This window comes from Danio rerio, chromosome 12 (assembly GCF_049306965.1).
Source record: "Danio rerio strain Tuebingen ecotype United States chromosome 12, GRCz12tu, whole genome shotgun sequence".
Taxonomy (NCBI): Eukaryota; Metazoa; Chordata; class Actinopteri; order Cypriniformes; family Danionidae; genus Danio; species Danio rerio.
Genome location: NC_133187.1, coordinates 37315001 through 37338783, shown reverse-complemented (window position 1 = coordinate 37338783; position 23783 = coordinate 37315001). Strand labels below are relative to the sequence as shown.

The 23783-nt window shown below is 34.3% G+C and overlaps 1 protein-coding gene across 24 annotated transcripts in view; it reads left to right on the top strand.

The window, feature by feature from the left end:
• The window catches only part of camk2g1 (calcium/calmodulin-dependent protein kinase (CaM kinase) II gamma 1), a 159824-nt gene that overhangs the window by 90880 nt on the left and 45161 nt on the right, over positions 1–23783 (top strand). For all 24 annotated transcript variants that reach the window (XM_005156371.6, XM_068224653.2, XM_005156366.6 and 21 more), the window contains 5 exon segments: positions 2137–2202; positions 9602–9674; positions 16212–16314; positions 18874–18957; positions 21527–21621. In XM_005156371.6, coding sequence (XP_005156428.1) covers positions 2137–2202; positions 9602–9674; positions 16212–16314; positions 18874–18957; positions 21527–21621 — 421 coding nt within the window.

The following is a 23783-nucleotide window of genomic DNA, read 5'->3' as shown; positions in this document are numbered from 1 at the left end:
GTATATATTATTATTATTTTACTACTTTATATTACTGTAGTAAAGGCTTAAGTACAGTATACTGTGGTAATTACTATTAGTTCATGATAGTTGCTAATGATACTACTATTATGTAGTGTAACATATTAATGAACTGTTGTAAATATATAAATATACAGCTTATTCCTAAATTTTTTAATTACTATAAATTGCTATAGTATTTTAAATGTTTGATTTTTGTTTATGCTTTTATATGCTATATAGCATATTATGTGCAGTAAATAACTGAACTGAACGATTCTGCCTCATGTTTGACAGTTTTATTGATCACTAAGAAATGATTGACTTGGATTTAAGTTGCTTCCATTTAAAAAAAAATGCAAAAATAGCTTGGATGTAGCTAAAGTACTTTTCTCAAGTAGCTTTTAGTGTAGCTTGCTAAATTTCCCTAAGGGTAGCTTTTAGTGTAGTTAAGCTATATTTTAAGTAGAGTAGGTAATGGCTCATTTTAAGTAGCTTGCCCTACACACTTTGTGTGTGTGTGTGTGTGTGTGTGTGTGTGTGTGTGTGTGTGTGTGTGTGTGTGTGTGTGTGTGTGTGTGTGTGTGTGTGTGTGTGTGTGTGTGTGTGTGTGTGTGTGTGTGTGTGTGTGTGACACACACACACACACACACACACACATATATATATATTTATATATATATAAGCAATATCACACTCGTAGCAGTGCGATATGGCTGTATATCTGCACTAGTGGGAGGCATGCGTTGACTCGCCCGCAGGCCCCCCCAGTGGCGATATACAGCCATATCGCACTGCTACGAGTGTGATACTGCGTTTATACAACAGTTCAACGGCATAATCAGATGTATAAAAAAAGAGAATCAAACAGGGAGAGTCTCAATAACCCTTTTGTACGAGGAACTACTTTCTTTTGTCATTTAATCACATCTACAGCTGACGTCAGAACAGCAGAAACCATTGCCAGTTTACAAATGTCACTATAGAACTAGTGTTCAAATGATTCTCTAGCGTACTGTCTAAAGTGATGACAAAACAGGTCATTTTTTCTGACATTTTAAGATTATAAGGCTTAACAACATGAAATGCCATCAATCTACAGAGATTTCCCAGTACATCTCTGTTGCAATTGGGAGATTACAATAATTAACCCCAAAAAAGCCAAAGCAAATCAAACACTGCCAGTTTCTGTGGTATAAATACAACTCTACAAAATACGAAAGAGAGAGATCGACTTAGTGCCACTTTACTGAATTATAGTGATTTGTTCAGCTGTAGTTTGAAACTTGCATTGTGAAAATGAAGAATTTTTTTCCCTCTAAGGTATTTTTATGCAGTCTCTGTCGTCATCTTGTGGCGGGACGGCAACCGTCACTTTCTTTGGGCTGCTCAGACAGGCTGCTGGGTTCCAATGCACTGAATCTCTGAAATTATAAATATTTTAAAATAAGCACTCTCCTAAAATAGGCACTGCGTAGTTGCAATCTAAACAACTATATTCTCAACTAAAAAAATTCTCAAAAGTGCAATATGTTGCCCAACAGCAGGAATATTTAAAACTTTGGAATGTACTTTGCTTGTTGCTGTATGTGGGCGGAGTAATACATAAGGGTGAAGGGTTAAGAGGCTGGACGAGTGCTGTTTAATTTTTTTATTTGTTATTGGAATAAAAAAAAGATGTTAATTTTTATCAAGATTACGCAATCATTGGTTTTAGTCATTTTTCATTTATATTTCACATAGTTTTTTAAAATAGTTTATTTTAGCATTTCAAACGATGCTCAAACTTACCAACTTTTGTCAAAATACCACAGGCTACTACGACAATAGTTACTACATAAAAACTGTGACAGCCACCTCTACCATGTAAAATTCCATGTATTGTTTTGAAAACTATGTCTAACATTATAAAATCCCTAAGTGCAGCTCTCCATCTCGAATTACAGCTCAAAAATATAGTACAAGTATAATCGGGCTACGCATGTTTTACTGCAGTGTCACGTACACTGTGATCATGTTTACGTAAATGTAAAATGTCGGCTCTGCCTCCTGCTGCTGACCAAATTAGCCCAAAGCCCAGCACACTCTCATGCGTGTGTTTTTTCCTCTGTTTTTTCTCTCTTTCTCTTTCCGCAGTGTGACTGGGGGGGAGTTGTTTGAGGACATCGTCGCCAGAGAGTATTACAGTGAAGCTGACGCAAGGTGGGCTCTCCAATTTACTGTTGCTGTGGTTACTGTGCTGCAGTGAGCAGGTCACACACACACACACACACACACACACATACACACTCACATCTGATTCAAAGCACAGAAAGAGGACGACCATCCCTTTTGTGCAGAAAAACTGAGAGCCTTTAATGACGGTGGAGTCGTAGAACTGGCAATCAACAGGTGGCACACAAAAACGCATCCATTTGCCCTCTGTTGGCCCTCTCCTTTCGAGTGCATCATCTTCACTGAACTGTAAAGGTTCTTTCTAAACAGGTAGCAGAAATTACACCTTTTCAAATAATGTGTAGAGCTCCAACCTTTTTTTTTTTTTTGTTAAGAGTGACTAAGTTTAGGATGAGATTAGCTATTTGCCGAACTTATGGGCGATGACGTTGTGCAACACATCGACTAGCTCACAAAAAGTGTAATGATACAGCACTACTAGTTTGAATGGCATGCTAAAGGGATCATTTAATAGCTCTGTTCTAAAGACAGTGTTAATTAAGCTAGAGCAAATATGAAACGCAAAGTAATGACATTTTGTGTATATTGTGCAACAGCCATAATGTTAGAAGGTTTTCAGCTCCACAAATCACCAACTATTAGCATGGTTTTACCAAAGTAACATTGACAGGAACGTCAAATTGCCAAAATGTGGAAAATTGTTGAAGTGCTTAGAAATGTGCATTTTTTCTTTGATGTCTAATGTAGTTTCAACTGAAAAATAAAGAGAGGGCAGGATATAGAATAGCTTCTCACTTAAAAAATGGCCAATAGCTTTTTTTGTTATTACAAACCTTCCAATGAGAGTGGTTGAGTTCAAGCACATCATATGAAAAGCAAATGAGAAGTGTCTTTAAGGGGGCAGTGCATGTCTGATACTAGAGAGCATTTGATTGGTCAGAAATTTGATGAGAACTGAAGTATGAGGTCAGGAAAAGAATTGTTGATCCATTTAGGTGGAAGTGACATACTTTAAGCGTACATGTTTATATCTTCTAAACGCAAATTTTCATAATACATTGGGACCTTTAATGTATTGAGGCAAGATACTGCCGCTGGAGTGAAGTAGTAGCAGGCATCAATGTGTAGGCGGGGCTAATCCACCGGATTACATCATAGAGATCATCACAAATCCTGTCATTTTGTCAGACTGCCGCCAATACATGCTGTTTTTAGAGTAACGGTAACTTTTTGAATTCTGAGACTGGATGTTTTAATTGTATTCTGACCTCTTGTATGCCAAAGAAATATGGGAATTTTGATTTAGCAGTTCATGACTGCTTTAAGCAGCTTTTAGATTTTAAGACTTTGGCATTTTTTATGTCCATAGTGTTTTTTTCAGTCTAATGTAAAGAGAACATCTAAGATACATTTATTTGTTTCGCTTTTTAATATTAAACTATCAGTTTGTTTTTAGATTTCAGTTGCCTATATTTAAATAATGAAAACAATGCATGAAATAATGCAACATTTTCTGATTTGCAAAGCATTTAGAAACTTTATCCATAAAATATTTACAATTCTTCATTTAACATGGGGAAGTAAGGGGATAACCAGTGTTGGGTGTAACACAACATAAGTAACGTGCGTTACGTAATAATATTACTTTTCCAAAGTCACGAGTAATATAACACATAAGTTTTAAAAATAGGTAACTTTATTTAAGTTACTTTTAAAAAAAATGTAGCACAAGTTACTTTTAACCTTGCTTAATTTACTTTTACAAAAATACAGTTGAAGTCAGAATTATTAGCTCCCCTCAATTATTAGCCCCACAGTTTTTTTTTCAATTTCTGTTTAATGAAGAGATTTTTTTCAACACATTTTTAAACATTGTAGTTTTAATAACTGATTTCTTTTATCTTTGTCATGATGACAGTAAATAATATTTTACTAGATATTTTTCAAGACACTTCTATACAGCTTAAAGTGACATTTAAAGGCTTAACTAGGTTAATTAGGTTAACTAGGCAGGTTAGGGTAATTAGGCAAGTTATTGTATGATGATTGTTCTGTAGATTATCGAAAATATATAGCTTAAAGGGGCTAATAATTTTGTCCCTAAAATGAGTTTTAAAAAATAATAAACTGCTTTTATTCTAGCCGAAATAAAACAAATAAGACTTTCTCCAGAAGAAAAAATATTATCAGACATACTGTGAACATTTCCTCACTCTGTCAAACATAATTTGGGAAATATTTAAAAAAGAAAAACGATTCAAAGGAGGATTAATAATTCTGAATTCAACTGTATATTGCAGATTAAAATGACCTTAGTCAGGTTTAATCACACACTCAATAAAAGAGCTGCGAGGCAACAGACAGTCGGCTTGCACTCATCATCAGGTCTCTTTTTTCACAGCAGATGAGTCAGTATACTGTTCTTTTAACTGAGTCTACTAACTGAGTAACTGTTCTACTAACTGATATGGGTTTATTTCGAGTCAGAGGGGGTAACCGGTATGTTAGTACTGTAATTACTGAAGACGCAAACCGTTTCATGACAATTTCAGTTTACCAGTTCACTTTGAAGATGCAGTTAAAACAAACGATTCATTGGCGAATCGCTCGTCATCACTACAGTCAGAAACAGAAACAATGGCAGGCTAGATGTCTACATTTTTTGCTATCGATTCTTGTTATTTTAAACTCATCGAAGAAAAGAGGTGGATTGTTAAGTGTAGATTATGTGCTAGTAAAACTGCAAGAAAGATGAAAAAAATTAATTGGATGTAAAGCACTATACCCGCACCCCACCTTCATCAATGATTGACATCAGTTCACTCTCTCCAGGTAAAACAATTAATATGACTAAACTGAAAAAAAGGTCATTGCTTTTTTATTGTTGAGGAGGTGCAGCCACTGTCTAACATTAAGATTTTGTCTTACTTAGGAAAGTATTTACACATTTGTTAAGGCCACGTGAAGAAATTAATTCAGTGTATAAAGCTCAAAGATTATTTTGGTTTTGGGATTTTTTTTTGCCCTACAGTTTATTTAGTTATTAAACATTTTAAAGGTTTAAAATTAGTTTTTGCCTTAATAAATTATTTCATATTAGTACTATTAGCCTTTATTGCAATTTTTATCTCAAAAAACGTTGTTACTTTACATGCTTTAATCTCTATATACAGCATGTATAGCTCTGAGCTCAGAAAGTTCTCAAAATATAATATTATCCTACGTTTTTAAAGGAAAATGAAGGTCTAGGTTATACAGGTGGTTGTTAAATGCAGAGCTTCTTTATAAAAAAGTTGAAAAAACACCTACAAGTTCTGAAAGAGAGAGGGGGGGGGGGGGGGGTGTATCTCAATATTGTAATGCATCACTTTCAAAAATAACTTTCCCCAACACTTGGGGTAACTATGATTGTTAACCCTATTGCCTTAAGTGTCTTATACATTAAATGTGTAATGTAATATAATTACAGTTTTTTAAAGTCAAGTCATATCTGTTTGTTTATACTAAATATTTTTTTTCATACCAGTAGTAATCATAAAGTTTGTTATTCATGTGCATGATAATCAACCAATGTACAAATCCCAATTCACTCTCCTGCTGCTTTCAACTCAAGCCACTCACAAATGTGCATTTCTAAGAGATAAAACGTTTAATAATATTAATAATAGATTTGCAATGCCACTAGATTGGGTGGTGGTGCCACCATCTGTAGAACTGTCTGGCACTGGTGCCACTGCTCCCAAAAGTCAGTCTGAAGCTCTGGGTGTGTTCAGGAACCAGCAGTGAGTGTGTGCGAGTCTCTGAGGGAGCCTGACTCCAAGTTAAAGCCCCAGGCATTCAGCACAAACACCCTCCAGCAATAAGCTGAGTTTTAATATGCTCATTCGGGAGTTATTGGTGCATTTAGTCACATGATGCCAGTTTAACGTCTTTACTTTAATATTAGACTGATAAAGAGAGGGCGAGTGGGAGAATTGGTGAGAAAAGCATTTTATAAAGTGATCAGCTGTCTTATTTGTGTGTGTGATAAAGAGAGATATAGAGAGAGAGACAGGTCTTTTGTGTCCGCTGGGATTTGTGCTGTCCTGAAAATGGAATGCTGAGCTTAAAATGTAACCAAATTTGGGCAAATAGCTTCTGCATCCTTCTGAAACATTAATATAGTCTCAGCAGTCTTTTTCTACTCTGCTTTCTTATCTAGTGTAGTCGTTTTTTTTTTTTTTTTTTTTGCTCAATTGTTCCTTGTGGCATATCCTAACCAGGCATGATAAAGTGGCAAGCGATAATAAAATCTATATCTTCCATGTGGCTTGTCACTGGAAACTTGTCACCTAGTTAGAGCACAGTACGAGTGTGCAATTCTCAAGTTAATATAATGGAATGTGATTTAACATGTAATATAGTGTAAGAATAAATTAGTATGTAATATAAATATCACTACACTAAAGTTTTCACTTTTATATTGTATTTTATTTGTAAAATGTAAAATATAATAAGATATAATGTAGTAATTAATGAATATTTAAAACATGAATATCATCATATTATGTTGTTATGTTATGTTATTATGTTATGTTATGTTACTTAAAGTAATTAATCTAATATAGAGTCTTGTATCACAATGGAATGTAGTAATAAATTGCTATTACTGTATTACAATGGAATGTAGTAATACATTGTATTGTATTATGCCTTATACTTTGTAGCATTATGCAGTATGTACGTATAGTGATACATTACATTACATTATATTATATTATATTATATTATATTATATTATATTATATTATATTACATGATGAGGAAAAACTATTCACAATTTACCTTCAAAAGTGATAGTTTACCCAAAAATATACATTTTGTTAACATTTTCTGATGTTTGAAGTGATTGATATTAACTATCACAGTGTGCATTTCTCAAGCTAATATAATGGAATATGATTTAACATGTAGTGTAGGAATAAATTAGGATGTATTATAAATATAATTACACGGTATTGTCTTTCACTTTTATATGGTATTTTATTTGTATATTGTGAAATATAATAAGATATAATGTAATTAATGAATATTTAAAACATGAATATCAGTTTTATATTCTATTATATTACTTAAAGTAATTAAATCTAATATAGAGTCTTTTATTACAATGTATTGTAGTAATAAATTCCTGTTACTGTATTGCAATAGAATGCAGTAATACATTGTTGTATTACGTTTCTTTATACTTAATAGCATTATGCAGTATGTAGTGATATATTAGTATTTATAATACTTATCTTACTTTTTATATTATATTATATTATATCATATTATATTATATTATATTATATTATATTATATTATATTATATTATATTATATTATAAATATTCATAATTCTCTTTAAAAAGGAATAGTTCACGCAAATATATCAATTCTGTCAACATTTTCTGATCCTTGATGTTTGAAATGATTGATCTTAACTATCACATGTCAGAACACAGTACAAGTGTGCAAATATCAAGTTAATATAATGGAATGTGATTTAATATGTAATATAGTGTAGGAATAAATTAGTATGTATTATAAATATAATTACACTTTAATGTTTTTTCTTTTTTATATTGTATTTTATTTGTATAATGTGAAATATAATAAGGTATAATGTTGTAATATAGCAATTAATTCATATGTAAAACTTGAATATCTGTTTTATATTACATTTATATCACTTAAGGTAATTTAATCTAATATAGAGTCTTACAATGTTATGGAGTAACACATTACTGTTACTGTTTTGTAATGGAATGTAGTAATACATTATATTGTGTTATGTTTCTTTATACTTTAATCACTTGCTTTAAATGTTATTACCCAATTGAATGAGTGCTATCAGTGGTTATCAGCTGATAGATATGGGCCAGTAGGGGCCTTCTGTTTCTACTAGTAGGCTCAGAAGGCTGTTATCATGAATCCACTTGGTTAATCAGCTATACTAATAGAAAAAAACTCTAGATCTGTTTTTACATTACTGTGATGGTTGGGATTAGGGTTTAGGTAGGGGTAGATGTTAATAAAATACAATTAATGGGAAATTTTTATAAATAATATAAATAATTCTCTTGGTTAACCAGCTATACTAATGGAAGACTCCAGATCTGTTTTTACATTACTGTGACGATCGGGTTTAGGGTTGGGGTATACATTTATAAAATACAGTTAATGGGTAATTTAATAAATAATATAAATAATTCTCAACCTTCAGCTGCAGTAGTACTACTACTTGATGCAGAAGGCCCCTACTGGCCCAAATCTATCAGCCACTGATAACGTGCATTCAATCGAGTAATAACATTTTCATCAGCTGACATTATAGCACTATGCAGTATGTAGTGATACATTAGTATTTATTTATATTATGAGGAAAAACTATGCATAATTCTCCTTTTAATGGGAAAGTTCACCCAAAATATTATTTCTGTCAATGTTTTCTCACCCTTGATATTTGAAGTGATTGAAATTTACTATGAGTTTATTTATTTATTTTTTTTTAAAAGAAAGCAAATATTTTTAAAAAATGTTTTAAACCTGTAACCATTGACTTCTATTGTATTTGTTTTTCCTACTATAGAAGTAAAGGGTTACAGGTTTTCATCTTTTTTCAATATATCATTTATGTTCAACAAACATAAAGGTTTGTAACCACTTATAAATTATCTGAGGCATCCCTTTAAGTATCTACTGTATACAGCAGTGTGACAGTGTGAACACACACACACACACACACACACACACACACACACACACACACACACACACACACACACACACACACACACACACACACACGTCTGTCCTGGTTAGGCCTTTATAACATTCTCTTATAGGATTACAGCTTTAAGAGGGATGAGATAACACATGTCTGTGTACCTGTCTGAAAGTAATGCCCACTCCAGCTTTCCCACAATCCCCTGCTCAGCTCACCTTGTGCTTCAGTCACTTCACAGTTAACCTCAGTTCAGTCTGCTAAAGCAGCAGAAGCGTATGCATATGGAGCGTCAATCATCCAGTCATGCTGCTTAATTGAATTGCTTAATTGAATTGTCCAGCAGAGCATGTTGATTTAACTTTACTGTAATCAATTTCAAGGGCTGATTTTAATTAAGATTTAAATGACATACTTAAACGATCTCAGGAAACACTTTGCATTATACATTTTTGTTATCATTTGTCAAACCAATATGTTGGGGGACTATTATATAAATGGCAGTATTTACAATCAAATGTGTTGTGTTTTTAATATTATTATTATTTACCCAAAAATGAAATGGACTTTCCAGTATTTGCATTTAAAGGTTAGAAATCGATATTTATCCTCAGCTCACCGCTCACTTATCTTTAAGATTTTTCTCTGCCACTGATTGATTTATTGTTTTGTTTTTCAGCCATTGCATCAGTCAGATCCTGGAGAGTGTCAATCATATTCACCAGCATGACATCGTGCACAGAGACCTTAAGGTGAGCACAAGCTTGTTCCCAAAACAACCCCACACACAGCAATCGGGCATCCTTTGATGAGTTTCCATGTTGATGCCCTGCACTGTACATTCACACAAATATATGTGAACAAAAGCATTTTTGGCCTCTGCTGTATTTTGAATAAAGCATATTCTAGTTTTAATAGTTTCCTTACTACTAACATGTTCAAGTAATTATTATAAGGCAGTGGTAAAAAAAGTCCTGAGAAATCATACTTGAGTAAAAGTACCATTACTTGCCTAAAAATGTAGCACGAGTAGAGTAAAAGTATTTGATTTAAAGGGTCATGACACCCCCCACTTTCGGTTCAGGTCTACCTCAGAATTTTTTCAAAAGATGTATCATAATGGGCGTGGAGCTCCGTGAATAATGCAGGAGTGGGTGTGGTTAGCAGCGGAAAAGGACTGGAGCGAACAACTGTTGTCAGTTAGCTCACAAAATGAGAGACAAACCTTGAAGAGATGCATGATTTTATAGTCTACAAAGTTAAAAAAACCCTGCTACATTTGTTATTCGTAATTTCACATACAGACTATACAGTCTAAAATACAGTCTATTTTAACCATTAGCCCTGTTGGTAATCTAGAGGATTTAGGCGAACGCAGCAGCACGGCGATGTGTCTAAATGTGAATGAACTCCTGATTAAAGACACCGTCCACCATTCTTCAACTCTCTTAATGCTCTCACAACAAAAATGCTTGCTGCACTCAAACAGCTTTGCTGTATCGGCCCTGACAGCATCGCAGGAAAAAACTTGCATCAAACTCAGTGCATCATGGAAACAAACACATACAACCCTTCATGAACAGCTAAATACTGTGTGCTGTGGGTCCGTGTCTCAAAGCTTGGCACTGGCAGGTCTGCCTTGCCTTCGGAAAGCATGTGCAGTCATGAATAATTAAGAAGCCGGGTCTTCTCATAGGATAAGAATATGAATAATAATGAAAAACCAATGCTTCATCTTTGCACTTGCAGTTTTTTGTTATGTCGCCGATTTTGATCCCGCCCTAAAAATAATTTTAAACCCGGAAACTAAAATTAGCTGACAAAAGATCAAAATTATCAAAATTGTGCTAACATTGTCTTAACTGATGCTCAAACAAACACAAATCTGTTAAAACCTCAAAAAAAGTACTCAAGGGTATCATGAACCTTTAAATGTTACTCAAAAGTATGAGTAAAAAGACCTTTCAGTAGTACTCAAAAGTTGTCAGTATTATGCGTTTACATCTAATTTGTGGATGTGTGTGAACGTAATATTCTGTGGTGCATTTAGTTATTGCCCAGCAGGCACACAACATCATAAGACATTAATATTAGGTTAGCTTTAGGTTGTGACATCAGGTGAACAAAATTCATTGTTTAACCAGCGTCTAAGGACCATGTTATTTTGATATCCAATAACAACACCAAATGACGTTGATTTTAGGTTGCTTTAGAAAGTGACCAAAAACCAGCGTCGAGCCAACATCTTAAATCAACATAATTTTGACGTCAAATACGGACATTTGTTCATCAGGTTTAAAAACCACAATCCAACATCTGACGTCATAGTAACGTTCACACAACATCAAGCTGTAACATAATTAGTCGTTGATAGTTGGTTGATTTTAGGTTGGAAGTTGGACATTGATGTAGGCGTGATGTTGAGTTCTGATGTCAACCCAATTTTCATTTGCAAACAAAATGTAACGTCCCTACTTCCTGTGCTTGTAAACTCATAAACAAACACCTGCGATCGGTTTTTGAGATTGGCGAGTACTGATCGAGTCATCTAAGGTGATTATCGGCCGATTCTATTTTTTGTCAATTGATTGGAGCATCCCTAACTCAGACTGCTTTGATTCATATTCAATCTGTCCTCTTTGGTATGGGAGGCATGCACATTAACAAGGATTTTAATTCATTAGTTTGCAAGGCCGCAGTTGAGCGCTCCAATTGGACTCTCTTAAGCACATTGCCAGTTTGAACCTGTATGAAATCCTGCTTTGATCTGGGGGAGTACAATCAAAGAGGCCACCAGTGAGTTTTGCACACCCCTAAACCTCACTCCCATCCGGGTCATGGCATCATTATTGCAAAAGACTACAATGTATGTCTTGAGAGAAAAAGAATTTTTAATATAGCATAATATATATCTATATTTTTTTCCTGAACCACACTACTTAGTTTTCAATATATTTCCATTGCAATGCATGTGTTGTATATATGTCACGAGTGCATGTGTTCTCTCAACAGCGCCAGTGTCATTGATAATGCAGACACCGATGCACACAGTTTTATCATGTCCTCCTATTGTGCATTAGTCACATACACTGCCCTCCCCCATGTGTATGTGAGCCCAATGCTAAACAGTAGTGATGTGCCCAGGCTGGTTGCCATAGAGAAGAACGTGATACGCCAACTGTTGCTGGTACTGCCTGAGAGACAGAGGGATTCGGGAGGGGGCAGCGCCAGTCTCTCCATTCCTCATTTGCAGTCCGTGCGTTTAATGAGGGAGAGCGCGATATTCACACCTATGGGCATAAATTTCCCTGCATCCTCATAACTGATGCATTTAAATTCTGCGCTTGCATGTAAAACTAGAAGATAAATGTGCGGCAGCTAATAATTCAAGCCTGTTGAGTTGTGCATTGAGGAAAGTGAGAGGAAATCGACTTTACCAGCCTATATTTTAGCGTTAAAGTCTGCCATTGTGCCAAATAGGGTTGTAACGGTATGAATTTTTTACGGTATGATAATCGTCTTAAACAATACCACGGTTTGACGGTTTCGTGGTATACGGTATGTTACAAATGTTACAAAATAATAGAACAGTGAAGCAAATTTGACTTTTTCCAAATAATATATATTTTAGTTACTATAAACAACACCGCTTACAAAGAACAAATAAAAAAATAAGAAAATAATAAATAATGTGTCAAAGTCCAAATAAAGTCCAAATAAATATGGTGCAAATCCTCAGTAAAAAAATATATATAAATATTTACTATCCTATAAATAGTTACGTAACGAAACTAGATTCAATATGGAACATCTTTAGGTTTTATGTGCCAGCATGGATATGGTTGTCTGTGGATATGGATTTGGATATGGTTGTCTGCAATGCAGACAAACAGCTGCACCTTCATTTGCGTCTTTTGAAAACAGCAAGAGCAGCAGTTCGTCTTTGCTGTGTCACTGTTTTGTCATGTTTCTGTGCTGCTGTGCATGCAAAAGTACTTAGTATGAGAATTATTCCGTTTTGTTCAAAAAGCTCAGTGTTGGTCCACAAACAAAAGCGAAACCTATGCTTATTGGTTGTGATATAGCGAGTTTGAACCAATCTGGGCATGGAGGAGGGACAATGCATCAATGTATCATGTCTGGTTTGTCCGGAGACACAGTGACGAGCGTTTCGTTGTCAAATCAGCGTTGTCAAATCTTGATGACGTAACCGCACTGATTCCGGAGCCTCTGAAAGTCCGCGAATGTTATGTGATACAGATACTGGACTTCTGGTCTTCTTCATGCCAATCTTTGAATTGTATGAATCGGATCAGCGGATCAAAAGTTATTAAACATTTAAGAGCAATACTTATTTTTAGCCGCGGGCGGCTGTCTCGGTCTTTAAGGGTTAAAACCGTTGATATGCATTGTTCATGGTATGATAATCGTGCACGTTCAAATCGTGGTAGACCGTCACACCGGTATATTGTTACAACCCTAGTGCCAAATATATCTTTCTAGGCCTCTTCACTAAGGGTGTGTACTTGAAGCTGCTGGATATAAATGCACATCTCTGTTTGCTATCGTATTTGGAGCTCTGACAAAACCACAGAAAATGCACTTAAATGTTTGCTCGGTGTAAACGTGGTAGTAAAGCAAACGCAATTCAGATGTGCTTAACCTGTAAGCCTTGTATAAACTTGATTGCTTGTGAAGATCTCATCAAAATTGGTGTTATTCTACTAAGCAGGTTTGGCTGGTGTAGTAAAAACACCTGATCATATGCACATCTGCTGCTGTTGTCTCTTAGTTGTCTCTAAAAGGTTTTCTCACTGACAGTGTTGCATATTGGTGGTTTACAACATGCCCTAATGATACCAGGGAATTTCTGTCTGTCATATTTTACTTGAATTAAAAGAAATTTCAATTAAAACCACCTTGAGATTTTATGACTTGTACAGTTTTGAAGGTCATTCTTGCAAATATTACCAGTTCTTAAAGTCCTGATGTGAACCGGAAGTTGCTGAGACTTTTATTTCAGTATGTTAATGTACTGAAACAGAATATTGAGTAGCAGGCGGGCTGCTTTTTTGCGAGTCATTCCTTCATAGAAAACTAATGGTAAATGTCTTTGCACACTGATGTCCAAAATTTTCATATGCATTTTTTTTTTGTATTCGTATAGGAAAAAATTGGCACAAACCTTGCACATTTAGTCCGATGTGTATTTATTAATCCATATCGAAAATATGCTAAACATTTCGGAGCCAGTTTAAAAAGTGATGCTTTGTTCTCTCTCTTCGCTAAAGTAGAAAAAGAAAGAGGAACATGCTACATATTGTGTTTATTTAATAGTAGCCTACATAGAGAGAAAGGAGAGTTCTGCTCATTATTAAAGAGCTGCACTACGATTATCTTGAAATGCAAAGTTTATTTCAGGAAATCAGTGGAATTTTGATATATTGCTTGTTATACTTCACATTTAGGTACTTAAACAAATTCTGAACAGAGTTTCAGTACCTATAGACATTATAATATATGGTGGCTATATTGATGTGTCGAAGCAATGGACCGAAAGTGGACCATGCTTTCTGTTAAATTGTCTATGAGCAGTTCATCAAATGTACGGACACACACACCAATTATCAGCAGGGGAGCGGTGCGCCAGTCACTGAATCTAGCATATAGGGGTTCTCAGCTGTCCGCCACCTTCTTTCTTTATTTTATGCACTTTTTATCAAAGTTATCTTGAGCTCAAATGACGGCACACTGTATTTAGTTTTTCTGCTTGCACGTTGGCTCTGAACAGTCAAAACACTCCAAAGCCTTTTTTTGGATGCGGAGAGCAGAAAAAACAAACCCGGCAAAACTCTCGGCAAAAAAGTTTTAGGACTGAGAAAGTTTCGGGGGCAGTATGTCAATACGATTGACACAATGTAAGGTTGAATCTATTTTTTAACATGCGAAAATTACAGGCAATTTTTTTGGACCGCTACTACAAAGAGGAAAAAATTTTTATTAAAGATTATCAAAACAAGCTGTTTTTCTCTCTTGATTAACCTACACAGATTATTGTTCACCTGAAGAATAACAAAGTGTGCTTACAAAATAAACATTGTAAATTTAGATTTCTCACTGACTTTAAAGTAAAAAATGAAATAAAAAGTAATGGTTTTGGTATGATTTTGTTTGCTCACATTGCTAATTTTGTGGTGAACAATTCATCTGTGCTGTCATTAAAAAAAAAAAAAGTTTGCTCATGCAAGCTAACATTAAAATCTGAAAATGCACTTCCTGTTTGTTTTTCAGCTAAATTCTCAGATTACATCTGTCTGAGGTGTTTGCAAACAGAAATGGAGGAGGTGTCTGTTAGGTTATAATAACTCTCCCAAAACCCCTTTCCTAATCTTTTAGAATGAAAAGCCTACTTTTCTACATCCAATCAGCTTGCAGTAGAAAAAACAAGCCACGCCCACTTTTTTTTCTCATTTCATATTTTGTTTCTCTAGAAACTGCATCACAATACTAAAAAAAATGGTTGAGTTTCTGGTTCATGCAGACTTTAAAGTAGATGAGTACAAAGCAACGCTTTTGCATACATTTAAATCTCTCAGCTTTGTAAGAGGGTCTTTTTAAGGCTGGTTTATACTTCTGCGTTGAGTGATCGTGAGACCCACAGTGCCAGCGCCTTGTGCGTAGTCCTGCATTTATACTTTGCATGCTGTTTGTGTTGTTCTGCAATAATACTTTCAAACGCTAGCTGGCAGTAGGTGTTTATTTTCCTCTGTGTCGAGTTTCTTCACGGGTGTTTTGTTTTTTCTGAACACTACCTTAAAGTACAAGTAGCCAAAACTCACTCATTAAGAGGCGAGAGCCGGCGGACGTGCAACAACTTATATCAGGTAAACACAAAACAAAAGTTTCCGTGTGGAGCTCCTTCACTTGACTCAGCTCTTGTAAACACTCGCTCCATCGTCACAGCTACCAAGCTGACCAGTCAAAGAGTTTGCGCTATGGATCGTTGCGTCACGTAGTTAAAGCCACAGCAAGGGCTATGCAACTTAGCAAAGGCTGCGCTGGACCAGATGTGTGCATTTGACGCAGAAGTATAAATCAGCCTTGATACCTACAATCTATTGAAAATGCCTGGTTGCTTTGCTGCAAATTGCTCCCATTGAAATTAGCTTTAGGCCTCAAACGCTGGGAACTGTCAACCGTAAAGGATCTTTTTAACCTCTCTTTGGTGTGTTTTTGAAATGTTTGTGGGTGTTTAGTGAGTTAAAAGCCTCCTCTGCTTTCCTCCACAGCCTGAGAACTTGCTGTTGGCCAGTAAGATGAAAGGAGCTGCAGTGAAACTGGCTGATTTCGGGCTTGCCATCGAGGTGCAGGGAGATCAGCAGGCCTGGTTTGGTAAATAACTCTCACTTCAGCTCTTCTTCTACATCTCAAACTGGCACTCAGGAGGACTTTAGTAGAATAAAACCTATTCCTAAATGACTGCAGTTTGCGTATATCTACTTTTGACGAGTGCAATCACAGTGGTACATTGAAATCTGCGCTTGTAGAAAAAGAGGTTGTCTTAAATAGTTATGAAACAGATTTAGTGTTTAATCTGATTTTAGTGTTTAGATTAATTGCTGTACTGCACAGTATTGTTATGATCACTTAAAGGTGCAGAAGGGGATTGTCTTTAGAAACCTTTTCTGTTGTGCTGGTTGAAAGTCTCTTCACAGTCCAATAGTAATGATTAAAGTAAATGATCTAAATGTGTTTACATGTATTTTTATATTCTGGATAGGGCATAAACCTAAAAAATGTTCATCCAATTAAATATTGTCGGGTCAACGTCTCCCATAATTCTTATAAGCAGCTCAAACTGTCTGTAAGCAAATGTAGATTCAGACTTTTGCACATCTGTATACACGTCCACGTGTTCAACAAATCGTTAGTATAGATCAATTATGACATTAAATTGTTTACTGATTAACCCACTTTAGAACTAAAGTAATGCTTTAAGATACTATTCAGCCAATTTATTAATACAATTATGCTTGTTTTTACTATTGTTGCTTTAAATTTGATCATCATCTACTATACTTGTAAGGATTTTTTTCATGACATAACTCCTTATAATGTTAATCTTATCTCAAAAAGATGTTTGACATTTCCCGCTCCATTACCTCTGCTCTGAAATGGATTGGAATAACCATAAAGGCTTATTCTCTGGCCGTGCTAAATGCCAATCGCAGCCCATTTCATGTTTGGCTTTCACACATCATCCCTGTCTGTCTGTCTGTGAAAGCCCTTTAGCTCTGAAAGTGTTCCTTCACGGCGGTCTTCACTGGATGAAATGATCAGGCAGGATTCTCTCGGGTCTTGTGGCCCCCTGCTGGTGGCTGCTGTTTATGCCAGTCAAGCATCCGCAACCTTTTATTTAGCTTTAAACATGTTTGGACTGTAGTAAGTCAACTGTATTTAGTAAGAGGAACGCTGCTGAGTGGAATAATTGTTTGTAGAACTAGAACTATTAGAATGGCCAAAGCATTGCTGAATATGGGCATATTTACATTTGACGCTTCTTGTGAGGTTTTAGAATTAAGTTTCGCATGTTTGACTGGACACAACAGTGAAAATTTAGAATTGACACCAATCTGTTTTTTTTGTTGTTGTTTTTTGTAGATTTTAAATGTTAGCAACAGTCTAGGCATAACACTGTATGACAAAGTTTTACTAATCAATTACTAATCAAGCTAATCAATCTGTCAGATTCTGGAGTGCTTTACAGGTCTAAAGGAAAACATAAATAATAAATGATCTTAAATAAAACAAATTTATAGAGATGGTATATAAGTACATAATTTCACTTACATGGGAAATTAAGGCCACTTGAATGGTTTGTGAGCGCAATTAAGTGCACACCGCATGCCAAATCATCTGATAACTGTAAAAAATAATTCCAAAAGGCAGTTGACTGTGTAAAGCTACATAAAACCAAACAAAAATACGATGTACAGTATATGCCGAGTTCAGCTGCAAATTAGCTGGGATCAGCTAAGGTGACATGACCGTGACCAGCGAGACCTTGCTGTCACTCAAGTGGCCATGCCCTGAATTATGCAGACTTAATATAAATTAATATAAACGAAACTAATGAGTTATAAAAAAAAAATTCACCCCCTCACAGTTGTCATGAAGGGTAATATTAGCTATATGCTCAAATCAATCGTTGCACCAGGCTGTAAACAGCTTTTTGCTGCTGTAAAGTTGGCCATTTTAACATTGGGCCCAGTAGAAATCTGCTCTATTATGGAGCCGGGACTAGCGGAATTTCCATGAATTGCAGTTTCAGTTACTTAACTGAAGTAAACTTCAGTTTACTGAAAACGGTTCAAATGAATGCCTTGGTGAAGTTCTCATGTTAAAAAGTGCCTATTAAGTGTTAATGGGAAGACTCATGAAATGGTAATAATAAACATTTACTGAGCGATTTAATGCTTTCGAAAATCACGATCGCAGTATATATGTCCATGCCTAATATCCGATGGCCAGAAAGTGATACATTTTTTTAGAGAGAGATTGTTTTGTACACTACGATTTTATATAAAATTAATTTTAATGTGTGATAGGAATAAAACGTGATCATAAACAAATGATTTCTCCACTCAAATGAATGGTGGCTTGGACCAGGAAACAGTATACATACGTCACAAACGTGTCACCACTTAACAAGCGGATTTCAAGCCCCTACCACAGTGTTGTACTATTTTGGCTCTGAATGGTCCTGGCGTATAGCAGTATTCATCGATCAAACTATCCTCACTCACACATGTGAATTATTAGCAATTCAGTGAATATTAATCAGCTTTTCTTCATTGCCTACAGGAGTCTGTGATTTACATCTACTTTATCTTACTCTCAGAGTGCAAAACCTAACTGAAAATTTTTTTTTTTTTTTTTTTTTTTTGGCAGGTTTTGCTGGGACACCTGGTTATCTGTCTCCAGAGGTGTTGAGGAAGGATCCCTACGGCAAACCTGTGGACATCTGGGCCTGTGGTGAGTTTCAACAGGGTCCTTAATCATCACCTCTTGCATATTCATTTTGCTTCTTGCATTAACAGGTTGCAGTTTTCACACTAGTACGCAGTGCAGTGTTACGTAGCAAAGCAAGTGGAGTTTCGGCGCCGAGCCTATTTTTACTGCTTGTCCTTCATGCTGAACTCAGCAGAAAATATTGTGCAAATGCACTCTAGACGTGTTTGTTAAATCCGTATTTTGCTGCGCATGCTTTTATTGAAGCAAATAATAGACGGCTTAAAATGGGGATGTCTGTTGAAAAATTGGGACGAATGTAAACAAACTATGCTTTTGTTTTTGTAGTTTGACCAGTGATTAACTGCTAATCAGTGTATATGAGATTAAAGAGTTAACAATTATATGACAGTTAACATTTAAACATGCAGTATGTCATTTTTTTTTATTATGACAGTCAAGTATTTTCAGCAAATTTAATTCAAGTTTTTTTTTTTTTTTTTCTGGTTGCAGATTTTATAGTCACTTCAGTGTATTAAACTCTTGTTTGTTTGTTTTTTTTGGTCATCAAACTTGTCTAAAATTAACATTTTTTCATTTTTATGACAGTATTTGTAAGCAAGCATTTTGTCAAATATTTAATTTCAGATTGTTGTAAAAGTTTTCTTACTAAGAAAAGTCTTATTACCAAGGGTGCATTTAATTGAGAATATCAAAAGTATTTCACAATTTTTACAGTTTTCTTAATTTTACAGTTTTTTTAAGCCATGCTAGATATTTTACAGGTTTTAGTGTATTTACATATCAAATAAAAAATGTAACATTTACATGCTACCAATCATAAGTTTTAGAGTAGCTTATAACAACTCTAACAACACTCAGAATGTGCCAATCAGAACAAGGTATTTTACAATGTGATGCTGTTGTTTGTTTCTTTCTTGGTTTTCTCTTATTTACTTTGCAAGTAAAATCGTGTATAATTGTCATTGCAATAAAGATTTTCATAATGGTCATTTTAATAATATACATCCACTAGCATTCTAATTTATTTATTATTTTTCCAAATATTGGCAGATTATTTTTACTTATTTCTGAAAACAAAACAATATTTTATAGGGTTTAATCCACTTACTACTTTTATACTTAGAAAATAGATAATGCTTCTTGATTTAAGAATGTTTAGACATTTGGACTAGAATTGAGACCAATTTTAACCAGGATAAGCCGCCGCTTTTTTCTTTTCTTTTTTGTTTTTGTTTTTGCAGTGCAGCCAATTAGAATTGAGTATTTGCCTGGCTGATTATTTTGCTTGTTTTAAGGAAAAGATGCTTCATTTAAACTCATTTTTTTCTGAAAACAATATTCTAACCAATAAATTCTAACCAAGTCGGGGGTTTTTTTCTTAGTGCAGATAATCAGAATTGAGGATTTATCTGGCAGATTATTTTGCTTGTTTTCAGAAAAAGACACTTAGGCCCCATCCTTAACCCTATTTGTGTACCCCAACACCATCCCCATGGCCCTTAAAACAGAGTGTGAAGGGAAAAGGCTTCAAAATTTAAAATGGAACAGCACTACAACACCTGCACACGTCATCAAATGTCATCATGAGCTCTTGCTTCATATGAGATAGACGACCATGTATGCTCAGTTATTCCTGTTGCGTTATTTTTTTGGGTTTTTATCTTCAGGGAATCACATAGTCAACGATAGCATGTTATCATAACGATATAATGTGGCAATAAGATCGTAACTGTACTATGGATTTACACATTGGCCATATTCATCTATGTAAACACACGAAAACAACATTAACATTATAGCAGACACTGTAAACAGCTCATTCCCAGCCACTAGACTTTTCTGACAGATTATTTGAGTGTCATCGAGTGACAGAATGATGTGGGACTGCTATACAGGAGTTATTATTATGGATTATAGATTGCGAAATTTAGCAGTTTTCATTTTAGTATTTTTTTAAAGCATGGTGGTAAAGCACGAACACTGAATATATTAAAACATGTTCCTGTTTTTTTGTAAAAATTCATAATAATGACAAAAAATACAAATTTTTGCATCTCCTCACTTTCGTGTGCAGCCATCCTGCCGTTGAAGATGGTGTATTCTGGGAAATTTTCGTACCCCTTGTTTTTGAGTATGGTCCGGAAAATTTTCAATTTCAATGGCTATCTAGCTCTTTGCCCTTAGCTGTACACTTTCAAGCTAAAGAGAATTGGAACAACCGTAACACTTCACGTGAATGCACAAAACTAAGGCTAGGAAAGAATTGGGATTGGGCCTTGATTTTGATTTATTATTTCTGTAAATAACTTAAATACAATATTGCTTTATGATTGTCTTGGATAATTTGATTAGAAATGAGGTGAGAACTCTAACCAAAAAAAGAAATTTTTATTTTTATTTATTTTTTTTTGCAATGCAGCCAATCAGAATTGAGAATTTAACCCTATAAAGGCATTAGCTAAATTCAGAGCTTCATTTCTTTTACAATTTTGCCACAGAAACTTTGTATGTAATAATAGTAATAATAGTAGTATGTCTCTAATTTTTCCTTTTTGTTTTTCTTTGGCAGGTGTAATCTTGTACATTCTGCTAGTGGGCTACCCTCCATTTTGGGATGAAGATCAGCACAAGTTATACCAGCAGATCAAGGCCGGAGCTTATGATGTGAGTGCAGCTGTTTCTCTGTGTCTGCATGAGTTCAGTCCAGCCAGCCGCTCTAAAAAACCCTTCATCTGATTGCTCTTTCAATGCTCCATCAACTCTTTAAATGCAGCCATTCACCACCAGTCTAAAAACTCTTCTTTCTTTTTTTTTTTTTTTTTTTGCCTTGCACATTTTCTTTGGCCAGAGTTCTGTCACTTTTGCATCCATTTTTGAAGCAGCGTTTACATTCAAATCATATTTTTTGTCAGTTTGTAATTAGTTGAGTGTATCGTTTCAGAAATCTGTGTATTGAGGCTGGTTTAATTTTAGAGCTCATCCAAAGGCCTCTGCATCCTTTCAGAAAATCATTGGAATTTCCCTGCAGGGCGCCGTAACATTTCCTCTGAACGTTTGTAAAATCACTTGAAAATCATTTCAGGAGGCAGAGCTGTCTGAGACATGTTTTAACTGTTTTTAATGGGATGTACTCAAATTAATGTGTTTTAACTGATGTTTTAATGGGATGTACTCAAATTGTTCTGGGAGAGTTATTTTGTTTAAAAAAATATGTATACTTTTCGTGTTTTTTTTCTTCTAATATGTTGAAGGCTATAAATGTTTTTTTATTTTTATTTTTTTTAACAGACATGAAACATGGCACTGTTACATTTTAACTTTCAATTTTTAAAATCTTAAGCATCAAAAATTATATAAAATAAATGAAAAAACAAAGAAAGAAATGAGGGGAAATCTTAGTCTTCTGAAATGTCTGAGAGAGATCAAAATGTAATTGTATAGTTTTAATTTATTATATTTTTAAAATTGTATTTTTATTTCATTTCTTTTTTTATTTTGTTTTAAATTTCTATTTTAATTCATTTTATTTTTTTATTTATTTTTTATTTTTATTACATTATTATTATTATTATTATTATTATTATTATTATTATTATTATTATTTTAATTTAACTTTTAATTTATTTATTTTTATTTTTTTGTTTTTAATATATTATTTTATTTTATTATGTATTTTTTAACAGACATGAAACATAGTACTGTTAGAGTTTAACTTTTACTGTTTTAGTCACCCTTCCAACCCACAACAATTCCTTTTTCACCAATATACAAGTTCTATGAAAAAAACTACAAAACTTATATAAAAATAAATAAATTATAAGTATTATTAATAAGTAAAAAAATATTTTAGGGAAGTAAGGAAGGAAAGCATTTTATTTTATTTTTAAACAGACATGAAACATGGTACTTTTAAAAACTTTTTAGTAACTCTCCCAACCTACAACACTTCCTGTTTCGCTGTTTTTCATTTACGTTCTATTGAAAAACAAAACAGCAACAAAATATATAAAAAATAAATTATTATAATTAAGTAAAACATATTTTTTAGAAAGAAAGAGAATGGAAATTCTTATTTTATGTTTATAAATAATAAAATTAAATAAAAACATTTTAGTTTATGTCATTTTATTTATTTTTATTATTTAATTTAATTTAATTAAATTTTATCAAGTGTTTTATCAAGTGTCAGACATGAAACATATAATACTGTTAGATTTTAACCTTTTCTTTTTTAGTAACCCCCTCAACCCACAACAATTCCTGTTTCTCCAACATACATTTAAGTTATATTTAAAAACCAATATCAACAAAACAACATAAATTAAATAATTTATAATAATATAAACATGAATAAAATTTATATAAAACAATTAAAAAATAATGGAGAAAGAAAAAATATTTGCATTATTATGATTTCCCCCCCCCCCGGCTCATTTCTTAATTGTTCCAGGATGATTAGATTACAACAAGTGTCTCAAGACTCCTGCGACACTCACTGTGGTCCAGCTGCCTGTTTAATTTGTGATTGGGTGCGATTTGGAATCACTGGTGCTGCTATTGATTACATCAGGCCCTCCCTGACGCATTGCAGAGAGATGGACTTTGCTTAGAAACAACTGGCCTAGTCCCAGAGTCTTGTGTGAGTTTATGTTTATGTTTGGTGCAGTTTGGAGAATTGTCCATCAGTTGCATCACAGTCTCACAGCCTCAGATGTATTTGGCAGGACATGGAGACCCAGAGAGACATTCATCCCATTAGCATTCATGCGGCAGATAAAGATGAGGAGATGATGCAACTGTAAAAATGAATGCATGTTACGATGTCA